Genomic DNA, 12,688 nt, shown 5'->3' with positions numbered 1-12,688 from the left:
TTGATTTTTTTGTTATATTTTGTAAGTATTTAATTTAAAATGATAAAATTGTACATGTGAGGCACTAAAATACAATTTAAAAATGAAACAGTAACACAAACATTTAGGATATGAACACAGTTGGTAAGGAATTCTTTTTTTTGAGAAATCACAGATTTTTCAGCCAAAAAGCTTCTTCTCTGTAGATCATCACAGCTACAGAAGAGATTTTTTAGAAGAAAAAAACAGATGGCTTTTAGAAAAGAACCCTTAAAAAGAAAACAAATAAAAAAGATAAATTCCATAAAAAATAGAGAGTCTTAAAAAGGCCCCATAACGATATAAAAGGATTAAACCAAACAATTAGCAGAAATTTAAGACAGCAGTGCAGCAGAAGCAAACAGTAAAGCAGTTCTAAATCCAGTCCCGTACCAGGATGCAGACGTGTCGTTAGAAAAACACAATCATAACTTCAGCTTCATCAGTCTCATAGTGTTTTTGTGTGTTTGGTGTGGAAAATGTCTACGGTGGTCTCCTGGCACTGCCTCAGGTCAAAGTCACAATATCCCACAGAGAAGCGGCCCTGTGGGACAGAACGACGGTCAGAAGAGCCGATTCACAGATAAGCAGCAACTAAAGGAGGAATACTGACCAGACAATGAAGATCAAAGCCTCACCTTTGCTCTCTTGAAGTAATCCAAGCCTCTTCCGATTTTTATGATCCAACCGTTGTCAAACCTGAAGAAAAAATGAAGTCTAAGGTACTCGCAGAAGGCACGGACAAACACACACACTGCAAAAATTCTAAACTTTACCAAGTCTGTTTGCCTTATTTTTGGTCAAAATGTCTCATCCCACTTGATTTAAGATAAATTCATTTAACCAGAGACATTTCAGCAGATGGAGGGATTTGTTTTAAGACAAAGCATCTGAAATATCTACAATCTGGAAATGATCTTGTTTTAACCCTCCTGTTGTCCTGTGGGTCAAATTGGCCCGTTTTAAAGTTTAAATATTTGGGAAAAAAATATACATTTTGACAGTGACTTCCACATTTTCAACATATTTTGAGAATTTTTTGAACCTTTTTTGGTGGATAAAAAGAAATGTTTAAAAAATATTTCTTTAACAACAGTCCCAAAAAATCAACCGAAATTCGTTGGATTTTGGTTGATTACAAATTTTACTGATATATATGTAATCAATTTAGATATTTTTAGGATTTTTTAGGAAGAATTTTATTCATTTTTTTTAAATATTTACAATTTTTGTATTTTTATTTAACTTTTTTTTTTTTGCCAGATTTGGGGATTTTTTGTAAAATAAAACTTTTAAGGGAAATTTCTAAGGAATTTTTATCCTAAAGATTCTAAATATCACGTGTTATTTCAAGAATCTTACCAAGCCGTTTTTCATTTGTTCTATTGGCAGATTTTTTCACTTATTTCAAGGTAAAAGTTGCTTGAAATAGGTTTTTTTGTTCTTGTTTTGGGAGGGGCATTTTTTCCAGCGTGTACCTGACCTCCCTGTCGTGTATGGAGGAGGAATACTGCAGATCCAGAGCGACTCCCTGAGCGCTGAGACTCTCCTTGAGCTCGGCCAAAGCGCTGCTCTGCTGGCTGCCGTCAGTCTGCAGGACGGGATGAGCGTCGGTGAAACAAAAGCACAAACTGCTGTGTCTGCTACGCTTTGACTGCAGCGTGACCTCATTAGTTAAACAACCTACTTCATCCTGTGAAGTGAGGAGATGGATCTTTTTCACCTTGCAGGAGGCTTTAAGCAGCATCTCGCAGAACCGCAGGAAGTTAAACAGCTGTGGTGGAGAGGAGGAGGAAAGGGTTAATCGCCATTGTTGTAGGAGTTTGGTGGAGTTTTCTGTTGAAGTGGTAAACTACTATTGACTGTTCTAAACTATTATTCAAACTACAGGTTCAAGCTGCTTCAGTTACTGTAAAAAAACAACAACAAAAAACACGTTAACACACACAAAACAGAGTTTCAGAGTTCTGTTTCACTAAGTTCCACTTCACTGTAAAATGCTATTACAACTTTATTCACATTAACAATTGTTAAAATCCATTTACTAATGATTAGTGATATTACTAGTGAAGTTTTTCAGTTTCAGAACAGGCAAAAAATTTATTGACTAAATGGACTAAAGATTTTACACATTCGCTTTGTCATTAATTTAGTTTATTATTATTTAAGCACAAAAGAAGACAAGTTGCCGTTTTTAAAATGTAAAGGCAAACATGTAAAACTATGCACTAAATCAAACTAATAACTGATTAATGTTGAAGCAACGGAAAGAAGCCATGTGTCCAACACAAAAAAAATCTGTTTCTTATGGCAGATTCTCAAATATGCAGACTATTTGTGCAAAATGTCAATGTTCCAGTGGTGTGTAATTTGATTAAATATTCACTTCACCGACAAAAGACACAAGATGACAAAAACAAGAGACAAAACAACAAAAACAAGACACAAAATGACAAACACAAGACACAATATGACAAAAACGAGACACAAAATGACTAAAACGAGACACAAAACGACAGCAACGAGACATAAAACGACAAAAACGAGACACAAAATGAGAACGAGACACAAAATAACAAAAATGAGACACAATATGACAAAAATGAGACACAAAATGACAAAAGCGAGACACAAAATGACAGCAACAAGACACAAAATGACAAAAACAAGGCACAAGATGACAAAAACGAGACACAAAATGACAAAAATGAGAAACAAAATGACAAAAACGAGACACAAAACGACAAAAACGAGACACAAGATGACAAAAATGAGACACAAGATGACAAAACCGTGACACAAAACAACTGGGATTTTTACATCGTAGTCAGCTCATGTTTGGTAACAATAAAAATAACAATAATAATAATAAAGGGTAATACAGCATGCCATCCTCGTTTTAATTGATAAAATAATTAAACTGATAAAACCTACAGCAGTTGCAACCTTCAGTTAAAACCTTCAGCTTTAAGCAAAGAGAATAAAAAAACACACATAATAAACAGTGATGAGATGAAATGTCCTACTTGGTGTGTGTGTCGTATGTATGGATCCTGCACCCAGACCTCTGTGAGAGCGCCGCTGATGTACGGCTTGAACAGAACCTCATAGCTGTAACCGGTGGCATCCTCTGATATTCTGATCTGCTCATGGTACTTCCCATCTGTGAGGACAGAGGAGACAGACTTCAGCCTGTGAATTTCAGCCTTTCAGTAAAAGATATCGGTCTGTGTTTAACCTCAAACACACAAACACGCGTTATCTGGGTCTGACTGGGCTAAGGTTCTCTTCAGGGATGAATCCAGTTTTCAGTTGATTTCCACTCCATCCAACTTACTGGTGAGGAGGAAGCCTGGAGAAGCTCCAAACCAGACTGTCTGCCCCTACAGTAAAACATGGGGGTGGATCAGTGACCATCTGGGGTAGTTTCAGTCTGGGTGGAACAGGGACAATGAACCAGGTCATGTTTGGGGCTACTCTAGAAAACAGTTTTCTTCCATCAGATGGAAAACTCTTTCCTGCCTCCAATGACTGGATTTTCCAACAAGACAAGGTCAGTTAAAGCCTGGATGGAGAACCAGAACATTGGATCAATCACCAGATCTAAATCCAACTGCAAACCTGTGGAAAATCATCCAATGCTAAACGGAGAACCACAAGCCCAAAAACAAAGCAGAATAGTTAGAATGAGTGCAACAGGAATGGGCTGCTGTGATCAGAAGCTGGTAAAGCATGAAGAGACATCAGAAACAATGGTTCTGGATCAGTACTAACTCCTGGTGGATCATGGGACTGAAACAGACAGAAAAGAAAACATGGAATCCTAGAAGCTGTTTTTGGCAGAACAATACCATAACTGCTGATGTAAGAACTGAAGGGATTCTGGTTATTATCAAGAAAACCATGGAGAATGTCTGATACCAGCTCTGAAATTAAACTCTTATGAAGTACTGTTGTTATCATTCTATTTGTCCAAACAAAGGACCTTTAGTGGTTCCAGGAATTAAATGAACAAGAAATTGAAGAAAACAAAGGTGGTTTAATCATTTTTCCATGACTGTAAATGCTTTATTCTTATAAATGCATTTTAGGTCAAATACCACACACCTTTAGTGGATATTTACCTTCTTTCATCTGGTTGACCTGAGCTTTGATCTGCTCTGCTCTGTCCATGTAGCTCTTTATCTTCTCCCTGTAGTGTCCTTTCTTTGAGTCATCTTTCACAACTGATCACATGAGACAGAAAACACAAAAATGATTTATCTTTTGGACCGCTTGTACTGTCTATATTGTTTAGAAAGGGGTTGAACGGGACCTTTCAGCACGTCTATGAGCAGCTGGATGCCCTCCTGGTAGCAGACCAGAGCCTCCTGGAAGCGGCTGCTGTGGTCCAGCTCCACCGCCCGCCTCAGAACGGACACGGCGGACACCTCCATCCCCGCTACGTGGTTTTCTGTCATTATTAGGTCCTACTGTAGTCTTTTAAAACATCCTATGAAATTAACAGAGTGGCATGCTTCACTTGTGACAGAAAACCACTAATCAAAGTTTTGCTAACCTTCCGTGTCCGCCACAAAAATAAGTCCCGGAGAAACGTAATGGCTGAAAAAAATGCTCCACGTACAATTTCGATAAAAACATACAGATGAGGTATCTGTAATCATAATAAATCGTAAGATATTAAACATAACATATTTAATTTGATTTAAAGATCTCAAATATATTCCGAAAACCAAGAATGTGAACATTGTTCAAAGAAAATGTGCCACATCGGAGACATTTCAATGTAACTCTAAACGCTTCCGGTCGACACACGGAGGAGACATGACTTAAAATGACACGAACGTGGCTATAATTCGGATTTACTGTTATTTTTCGGCCTTAAATGAACATTTTACGTTTAAGTTTGATGCAGTTAGGGTAAACACAGGTTTTTTTTCAATAACGTTCAGCTACACTCGGTGTTCTTTTGCGGTGAGCAGCGCGGTATAACCTTGGAGTGGAGCTGTATCTCCAAAATACAACATGTCAGCTCTCTGTCGTGGTTTAAACTTCTTATCGGGAAAGGTAAGCGCAATAATTAGGTTTTTTATAGTATTGAAATGTCCAATTCTAAAACAAACAAAACAACAACCAAGTAGATAGAGCTAGATACTTCATTAATCCAAAGGGAAATTCACGTGTTAAGCAGCTTACATACAACACAAATAACAAACAGACAAGACAAGCAGGTTAGTAACATTCAGGGTTAGTGTACACTCTGAAAAACTTGCTGTACAATACTATAAAAAACACTTGGAGTTTTAAAATCTACAGAAATATTAAATGTAATTAAAATTCAATATGCAATATTTCCTCATTTCAAGGCACCGTGATTTAAAGTGAATTTGAGGGATTTATAGTGACTTTGACAGGCAGTAGTGAAACAGTTGTATTAAAGCAAGGTGCATTTTACAGTCACATTGGATCAGTCCTAATGTGATCGTGACAGAGACCCCCTGAACACTCAGCGATGAGTTGTACAGTCTGATGGTGTAAACCTGCCTTGTAGCCATTGCGATATAAAACCGTGCTTTGCTTTTTAACTCCTCCCTGCATGTTTTACAGGCCCTGACAGAAGCTCCAGTTTTGTCATCCTGCGTGTGGACTGTGTCAGCGCGCAGCAAGTTTTCCAAAGCAAGAATTCCAAGAGAGGTAAGAATCAAGCAACAGTCTTAGATTTGCTGTATATCACTTACACAGGACTTAGTGAGCTGTATATTAGTAAAACAATCTGCATGAGTTAAGTTGCAGCATCAGCTAATGAGGATGCTCCTTTGTCTCTCACTTGTAACTGATTGAAACAGTCCTGCAGCTCATTTGCTCTGCTGTCAGTGATCACAATCTCTGTTTTTCTTTCTTACAGCTTTTTGCTGAGCGATCACAAGAACATGAGAAATATGGAGGTGATCCAGACCAGCCTCATAAACTGCACGTCGTGACACGAGTCAAGAGTGTGATCCGAAGGCCGTACTGGGAGAAGGAGATTGTGAAATACTTTGGGCTGCAAAAGGTAAACTTGCTGTCGTTATTAAAGCCCACAGCAGGTTAGGTTGCTTCTTCGTCATGCATTAAAGCTATTCAAAAATGGGAATGTGTGTTTGAGGGTTAATCATGTGTAAATGACTCATGTGCAACGCTTGATATAAACACATGCCAATGTCAGGTCTCATTATTTTTCTGCTCTTCTTGAAGATATTTGCAGTCTGACTAGTGCCTGAATGCTGCCTTGTACTCTAAATAAACAGTTTCTATCAAGACAAATGAGCAGCGTGGAAGGATGATCCCAAAAAGTTTTAGCTATAATTGTATCATATTGAAAAGATACAGAATCTGTCCACTCTAGAGGCACCAACAACCTTTATTATATCATTTTCTAGAGTCAAAATTCTCCTGAACTCGCAGCCTTTCATTCTTTCTTTGTACTCACTCTGGTCTGTCTTTGTCTTGCATTTAGGCTCAGGTTCCTGTAATCCACAAAAATACACCTGCAGTTAATAAGCAGCTGAAGTTTATCAAACACCTGGTGAGGTAAGAATCATTTACACAAAATCACCACCCACCTGCTGTAAAAAAAAAAAAAGTAATTAAGTCTAATTAAAGAGTGCCATGCAATAAAACCATGACATAACAAAAGTATAGATGTGTTGTGACTTAGTATAAAGTAATCAGCTTGATGAGATTAATCAGTTTGAACCTTAAGTGTATAGTAACATTATCTGTGTGATCCTTCCTGTCTGTCTCCTGGTTCCTTCAGGATACAGCCACTGAAGACTCCCTATGGGCTTCCCGCTGAACAGGACATGGCCGAGACATACATCAACAGCAAAGGAGAGCTGATTGTACGTCGCCTCCTCCAGCCTGTAGACCAAAAGGCAATCGAATCCTAACTTTGCTGCCAGTCGTATCAGTTGATGGTTCAGTTTTTCATTTCAGTCATGTGTGCTTCATAGCTTCCTGTTCTGATTCTGAACAAGTCTGTGGCATCAGGCAGACTTTAGAGGGACTGCATGGAGGTGTTTAGAGGTTTTGGATGTTAAACATCAGATGAATATGAGAAATGTTGTCGTCAGCCTGTTTCACAAGTCCTTCAGCAAACCAGGAGTCATTGTCCTGCAGCAGGACTATCTGTTCCCAGTTTATCTTTCATGATGATTTCATAACTTGTAATGCCTCAGATTCTTTATCAAACTCATAAATGAAAAGTGGCCTGTATCTCTTCATTCTCTGTTGAGTCACACTAACAGTGACAATTTTAAGATCTTATTCCAGTGGCCAGTTTAAGTTATGTACACTGAGGGTCCACTTATATTCTTTCTCTATAAACCTCCACATGTGAAGCTGTCTTAATCAAAATTTTGGCTCTTGTGTGGTTTGTCCATTTTTTGTTGCTTTGTAACTTTGTCTGATTTTTTGTCTTTTTGTTTTTCACTTTTGTAATTTTTTTCTCGTTTGTGTCATTGGTGGATTTTTTTGTCTTTTGTCCATTTTTTTATTGCTTTGTAACTTTGTCATTATTTTTGCTTCATGTTGTTTTTCTCATTTTGTTTCTCACTTTTGTCATTTTGTGTCTCATTTTTGTAATATTTTGTCCTGTTTTTTGTCCTTTTCTTGTCTGACTTGAAATCCTCTGTGGTTCAGTTCCAGATAACTGTGACTAAATGTTGTGTTCTTTTGTAGACACTCAGTGATCTGGAAGTTGTTATGTGGAAATGATAAACTGAGGATGAATGTTGAAACTGATGAGCTACAGTTTGTTACAGTGTGGCTCGAAGGCTGCAACAAAGCAGGGAGACAAACATGGTGCGGTGGCTAAAAATTATTTCATTGTAACCAAACAAACCTCACAGCTGAGGCTCCAGCAGAGAGCCGCTCCTCTCAGATCTGCAGTAGAAGTAAGGGAGGCTTTGGAGTTGAACCACTTGATCCCAGGTGTGGCTCATCAGCTGACGACCCTCAGCTCCAGCAGACAGGTACACCTGTCCAGGTGGAGGGCCGTCACACTTCAGCTTTACATTTTTTCTTCTTTTTATGGACATGTTTGTTGACTTAGCTCCAACCCACTGTAATCTGAGCAGACATTTATCAACTATAAAATAATAAATATGCCTCACTCATATTAATGAAGAAATTTTGACTTTTGATAATGCACGTCTACAATAGCAGTTAAAGGGGCACTGCACAGATTATGTTTTTACTGGAAACAAAAGGCAAAACAACAAAATGTAATCACTAGGTGCTATCAGAATTTTACAACCACTTCTTAAAGTGCTCCAGAGAAGACCTTATAAAGGAGTAATACAAAAATGACTGAAGCGCAGATTTTTATGTCTTTTATGCTTTTTATTAAGTTTGCATTAGTCAAGTCAAACTCTTGCTACAAGGAAATGTCATGTAAAAATTAGGGCTGGACCCGAATATTCGTTCGCTACGGCGGTATCCGGATATTAAATTCGGTATCCGAATATTCGTCTTTAATAGGGCCCAAATCATAGACTGTATATAAAGATGGACATAGCATCTGGCTCCAGAATTGAAGCCCACCCAGAAGTGTCAAAAACTTGCAATATCATGCCGTCCGCTAGGGTTGGCTCCAAAAAGCTTTTTCTCCATAGACCCCAATTCATTTTTGGAAAAAATAAAATTTGATAGACTGATGTTCTACAGCTCAGGATTTTTTTCCTGTTAGGTTTCGTGGTCAAAATGAGAGATCAGGTGGCCGATCTTAAAATAAATCAATACTGAATTTTAAATAAAACGTTGAAGTTGGCGGAGCCAGGGGGCGTGGCTATACTTGATAGACAGCAACAGAAGCCTCTGTGGTAAAATGTGGGCGGGATAAGAGAGTCCTCAGCCAATCCTGCCCCTAGTTGCTCTCCGGTCCAGCCTGTTTGATGACGCTTTTTATGTCACTGGCTCCAAAAAATCCAAAACGGTGACCAGGAAGTAGCAAAATCCGGGCTTCATTTTCTCGGCGTTGAAACCAACGGGTGACGTCACGGTTAGTTTACGCCTGGTCCAAATATTCGGAGGCCAGAAACCAGTATTCGGGCCAGCCCTAGTAAAAATGTATTCTGATGTTAAACCCTAGTCTTGGCACCCACATGCATATTCGTCTCTGTTCAAACAGAAGACTCTCGCACACTGACAAGTAAACGGATAAAACAGACAGAACTGCCTGAATGAGCAGGCTGAAAGAAATGCGCCGTTGATTTCATAAAATCAATCCACAGATATGGTAAATTAAAACGTGAAAATGAACGCAATGAATAGATAAGTCACAAAGAGAAGAAAAGTGAGAGCAGGCTGTCCGCTAGACTTTTTAATGAGGTAGCCCTGAGAGAGGAAACCAGCCGGCTGTCAGAACTTTTCAGTCATCTCCAGAGTCTGAATCTGAATCGTATCCTCGTCCTCTGATGCTTTTCTTCTCCACTTTTGTGAATTTTGTGCCTGATCTCTGCGTCACTGTTGGGGGCTCCATCAGGTTCCCGCTAGGACAGGAAAAAGGACGGTGTTAAAACATGGTTGAGGAACTGTGGTTCTGTACACCGACATGATGAAGAAGTCAGTCTCACCTGTAGTTAATAACATCCGCACAGCCGAGTCGCCATTCCAGCATCTCTGTGGGAAACTCATCCGTGTTGCCCAGGTCAGAGAATCCAACCACATAGTCCTTTGTTTTTCCGTCTATCAGCAAAGCCAGCGTGGGAATAACTTTAATGCGCAGCCTCTCCGTCAGGAATGGGGCCTTTTCCACGTTCAGCTTGAGGAACTTGGTCTCCACATGCTTCTTTGCCAAGATGGCCAAGTGTTTGTCGAGGATCTTACATCTACACGCAGGGAACAGAAGACAGGGTGACAGGTTCAGCCACCTCATGACAGCAAACTGCAGCAGCTGAAAGTTTTAACATAATTTTATATGTAGTCAACAACAAGACAACACAGAATATTAGAGTCAGGTATAAAGTAAAGGTAAAATAAGAATATGGAAAATATACTATATGAACAAAATATATAAGACTAGATACAGAAATGTGCAAATGAGAATTTGCTTTGATGTGCAGATGACATAAATAGGTGCAGATAAGTTTACAGATGTAACAAATCACATTTAGAATGTAAAGTTTCCAGGATGAACAGTGGTTTAATCAGCAGGCACAGTGATGGATCCTTTTGTGATCTGCCAGATGCAGACACATTGAAAAGTCTGAACACAAACATGATCACGTTACCACTGTAACAAAAATAACAGACAAATGTTTGTAGCATTTGATTAAATTACTCATTCACGCACAGTTGCATCACTCAGCGGCTGTATAGATATAAACATATGGACCAGGGAAGTACCTGAAGGTTGAATTTCTGTAGAAGTGGCAGACAACATTCTTGCTATCCTTCACCTCACCGAAAAAGTCTTTCTCACTGGGGACTTCTCTGTACTCCCCATGGCCTTTGGACAGCCACTCCTTAAAAGCAGAGAGATCAGATTAATAAGAGAACAAAACATCAAAAACTGGCTTTCATGTTGGAGCACGGTGAGAACAAGAGGCTTCTTTTGTTGGTTAGTTGGAAATGTGAACAATGACCCATATTCCAGATTAAAATACCCACTTCCTGATGTGTAAAATAAGTTCAGAGCAAGAGTTAGTCTATAAATTACTCCAGGACTCCCATTATGGCCCATCAGAGAGGTTTTCTACTGATTAAAAAACTGGCTTTCAAGCTCATTTCTGTAGCATTTATGCTGTTAGTGAATTTCCAGTGCAGTTTTTCTCTGTTAACAAAACAACATCTAATTATACGGATCTGTCAAGAGACAAGCTGAGAAAAAAAGAGCTCTAGCACAGATTTCTGACTTAAGATTGTTCAACAGTTCTTCCTCCAAAGTATGAGGAACTTCATATGTATTTGCAGGAGGTAAGTAATAGCATTCAAATGACAGAACATTTCAATGTACAGCAGTGGAAGAATATTTTCTGCAGGTGCCTGTAATTAATGCTTCAGGTGATTTTATCTTATTCTTTCTTTACTTTAGCCAGTAAAGCAATACAATGCCCTGTATTGGTCAACAAATGCATAAAAAATGTACAAAATGTCCCACAAACCTGCTTCTGTTTCTGCGCTTTTTTAAGTGCCTCTAATCGCCTCTCCTTCAGCCTCTCCAAGTCATCTTCATCCATTTCATTGAGTTTGCTCAGCTGTGCGTCCACCTGCTCCTCCACCAGTTTGGCGGACTGCTCCAGAACCTTTGTTATGATGTCCATTGGTTGATTGGCCATGGTGGTGTGTTTAGTGTGAAAGCTCTCTCTGAATCTGAGGAGATCAAAACAGATTATGGAAGCTGAGACATAATGCCAAACCAGGAAAGTTAATGGTGCGACAGTTTAGACGCCATCAATCAATGTAAAAACATACAGTTCTGTATGAAAACTGCAGCTCCTGCTCAAACTAATTCAGTCTACAGGAACTCTTTGATAACACCAGACACAAGAACAGCTTATTCCCCACTGCCATCAGCCGAATAAACAGCTGAGCCGTTCCTCCACACCTGTACGATAAACCAACGGATGTGTACAGTACTTTTTGCACTGTATCATCATTAAGCAATTATTTTGCACTACTGTGTTTATATATTCCTTTCTAGCTTGTAAATACCTGTATTTACTGTTATATTTATTTTAATTGCTACTATTCACCAGTACTGTGAACAAAGAAGAGCCTACTAAGTTAGAGAGTCAATGCTCCTTTCAGCTGGCTAACGTTTGAGACAAAGCCATGCTAACAGCTGGACACACCTTTTTCTGCCGGCTGCTAGCTACCGCTAGCCCAGCGTTAGCAACCTACTTAGTCGCCTATTACGGTTGTTATCGCGGGATAGCTCCCTTTCTCGCCTTCTGTTAATAATACAAGCTGAGAAAATTCAGTTAGGCGTACTAACTTCTGTCGGCAATTAATAATTATAAAAGTAGAACATAGACAGTATACAGTCTATGGTTTAGAACTTAGCTTGCTATGCTAGATGGCTAACGTTAGCCTTGTGATTCTCGTAGATGTTCTTCACCAGAGAAACCGTTGCTAAGCGTATGACACTACATTAAATGGCGTGCTTTCTGAATAATAACACATACAACTTCCAACCAAACCACCGTTATTATCGTTACCTGGTAAAGTGACAGGAGCCCGGCGACGATTCACTTTATGCGGGAAAACAACGTCACAGTAGGCCCGTCAGACGTCACACAAACTACATCCGGCCGATTCAGGAAATACGCAAAAACAAGAAAATTGTTTTTCCAATTTTCGAACTGAATTTTTTTTTCATTTGTTTGTTTTGTATTTTTTCAATTAAAAATACGTGCTGTCAAGCTATATCTATATCTATATATATATATTAAATTATACCTCTGATTGAAAACATTTTCATATAATTAAACAAAAAATAAAGACATTTTTGAAATAAGACGTTCACTGTGTGTAAACAAACGATGCTATTTACTATTTTATTATTCTATATTTATCACTAGCAATAGCACAGTATTACAAAAAATGGCCACAATTTACAAGAGAAAGCTTCTGATAAAAATAAAAAAACAATGTGTGAAGGAAAAAGTACTCTTTCCTCTTATTGAGG

General features: G+C 38.7%; 3 protein-coding genes across 3 annotated transcripts; 1 reads left to right on the top strand and 2 right to left on the bottom strand.

Annotated features, from left to right (window-relative positions):
- mitd1 (MIT, microtubule interacting and transport, domain containing 1) lies at window positions 1–4,594 on the bottom strand. The gene is made up of 7 exons (XM_022207039.2): window positions 4,334–4,594; window positions 4,143–4,244; window positions 3,045–3,181; window positions 1,706–1,792; window positions 1,497–1,609; window positions 657–717; window positions 1–562 (listed from the first exon to the last, which is right to left on the bottom strand). The coding sequence occupies exons 1-7, from the start codon at window positions 4,476–4,478 to the stop codon at window positions 467–469; spliced, it is 741 nt and encodes a 246-aa protein (XP_022062731.1). The 5' UTR covers window positions 4,479–4,594; the 3' UTR covers window positions 1–466.
- A 215-nt stretch (window positions 4,595–4,809) lies between these two features.
- Window positions 4,810–7,413, top strand: mrpl30 (mitochondrial ribosomal protein L30). Its single transcript, XM_022207038.2, has 5 exons — window positions 4,810–5,085; window positions 5,626–5,712; window positions 5,924–6,070; window positions 6,515–6,588; window positions 6,815–7,413. The coding sequence occupies exons 1-5, from the start codon at window positions 5,044–5,046 to the stop codon at window positions 6,945–6,947; spliced, it is 483 nt and encodes a 160-aa protein (XP_022062730.1). The 5' UTR covers window positions 4,810–5,043; the 3' UTR covers window positions 6,948–7,413.
- Window positions 7,414–8,379: 966 nt separating this feature from the next.
- txndc9 (thioredoxin domain containing 9) lies at window positions 8,380–12,340 on the bottom strand. Its single transcript, XM_022207037.2, has 5 exons — window positions 12,219–12,340; window positions 11,163–11,370; window positions 10,405–10,523; window positions 9,633–9,887; window positions 8,380–9,548 (listed from the first exon to the last, which is right to left on the bottom strand). Exons 2-5 carry the CDS (start codon window positions 11,334–11,336, stop codon window positions 9,428–9,430), a joined length of 669 nt encoding a protein of 222 aa, XP_022062729.1. The 5' UTR covers window positions 11,337–11,370; window positions 12,219–12,340; the 3' UTR covers window positions 8,380–9,427.
- Between the last annotated feature and the right edge of the window lie 348 nt (window positions 12,341–12,688).

Source organism: Acanthochromis polyacanthus, chromosome 14 (assembly GCF_021347895.1).
Source record: "Acanthochromis polyacanthus isolate Apoly-LR-REF ecotype Palm Island chromosome 14, KAUST_Apoly_ChrSc, whole genome shotgun sequence".
In the NCBI taxonomy this organism is placed as follows: Eukaryota; Metazoa; Chordata; class Actinopteri; family Pomacentridae; genus Acanthochromis; species Acanthochromis polyacanthus.
The sequence above is the reverse complement of the archived record's forward strand: the minus strand, read 5'-3'. Positions and strand labels throughout refer to the sequence as shown.

Coding starts and splice junctions, on each gene's coding strand:
- mitd1 (XM_022207039.2), bottom strand. CDS start 4,478: ATGACAGAAAACCACGTAGCGGGGATGGAGGTGTCCGCCGTGTCCGTT. Junction 4,245..4,333: donor GCTCATAGACGTGCTGAAAG/GTCCCGTTCAAC, acceptor TCATGTGATCAG/TTGTGAAAGATGACTCAAAG. Junction 563..656: donor ATTACTTCAAGAGAGCAAAG/GTGAGGCTTTGA, acceptor TCTGTCCCACAG/GGCCGCTTCTCTGTGGGATA.
- mrpl30 (XM_022207038.2), top strand. CDS start 5,044: ATGTCAGCTCTCTGTCGTGGTTTAAACTTCTTATCGGGAAAG. Junction 5,086..5,625: donor TAAACTTCTTATCGGGAAAG/GTAAGCGCAATA, acceptor CATGTTTTACAG/GCCCTGACAGAAGCTCCAGT. Junction 5,713..5,923: donor AAGCAAGAATTCCAAGAGAG/GTAAGAATCAAG, acceptor TCTTTCTTACAG/CTTTTTGCTGAGCGATCACA.
- txndc9 (XM_022207037.2), bottom strand. CDS start 11,336: ATGGCCAATCAACCAATGGACATCATAACAAAGGTTCTGGAGCAGTCC. Junction 9,888..10,404: donor TACAGAAATTCAACCTTCAG/GTACTTCCCTGG, acceptor CCCTGCGTGTAG/ATGTAAGATCCTCGACAAAC. Junction 9,549..9,632: donor GCGGATGTTATTAACTACAG/GTGAGACTGACT, acceptor TTCCTGTCCTAG/CGGGAACCTGATGGAGCCCC.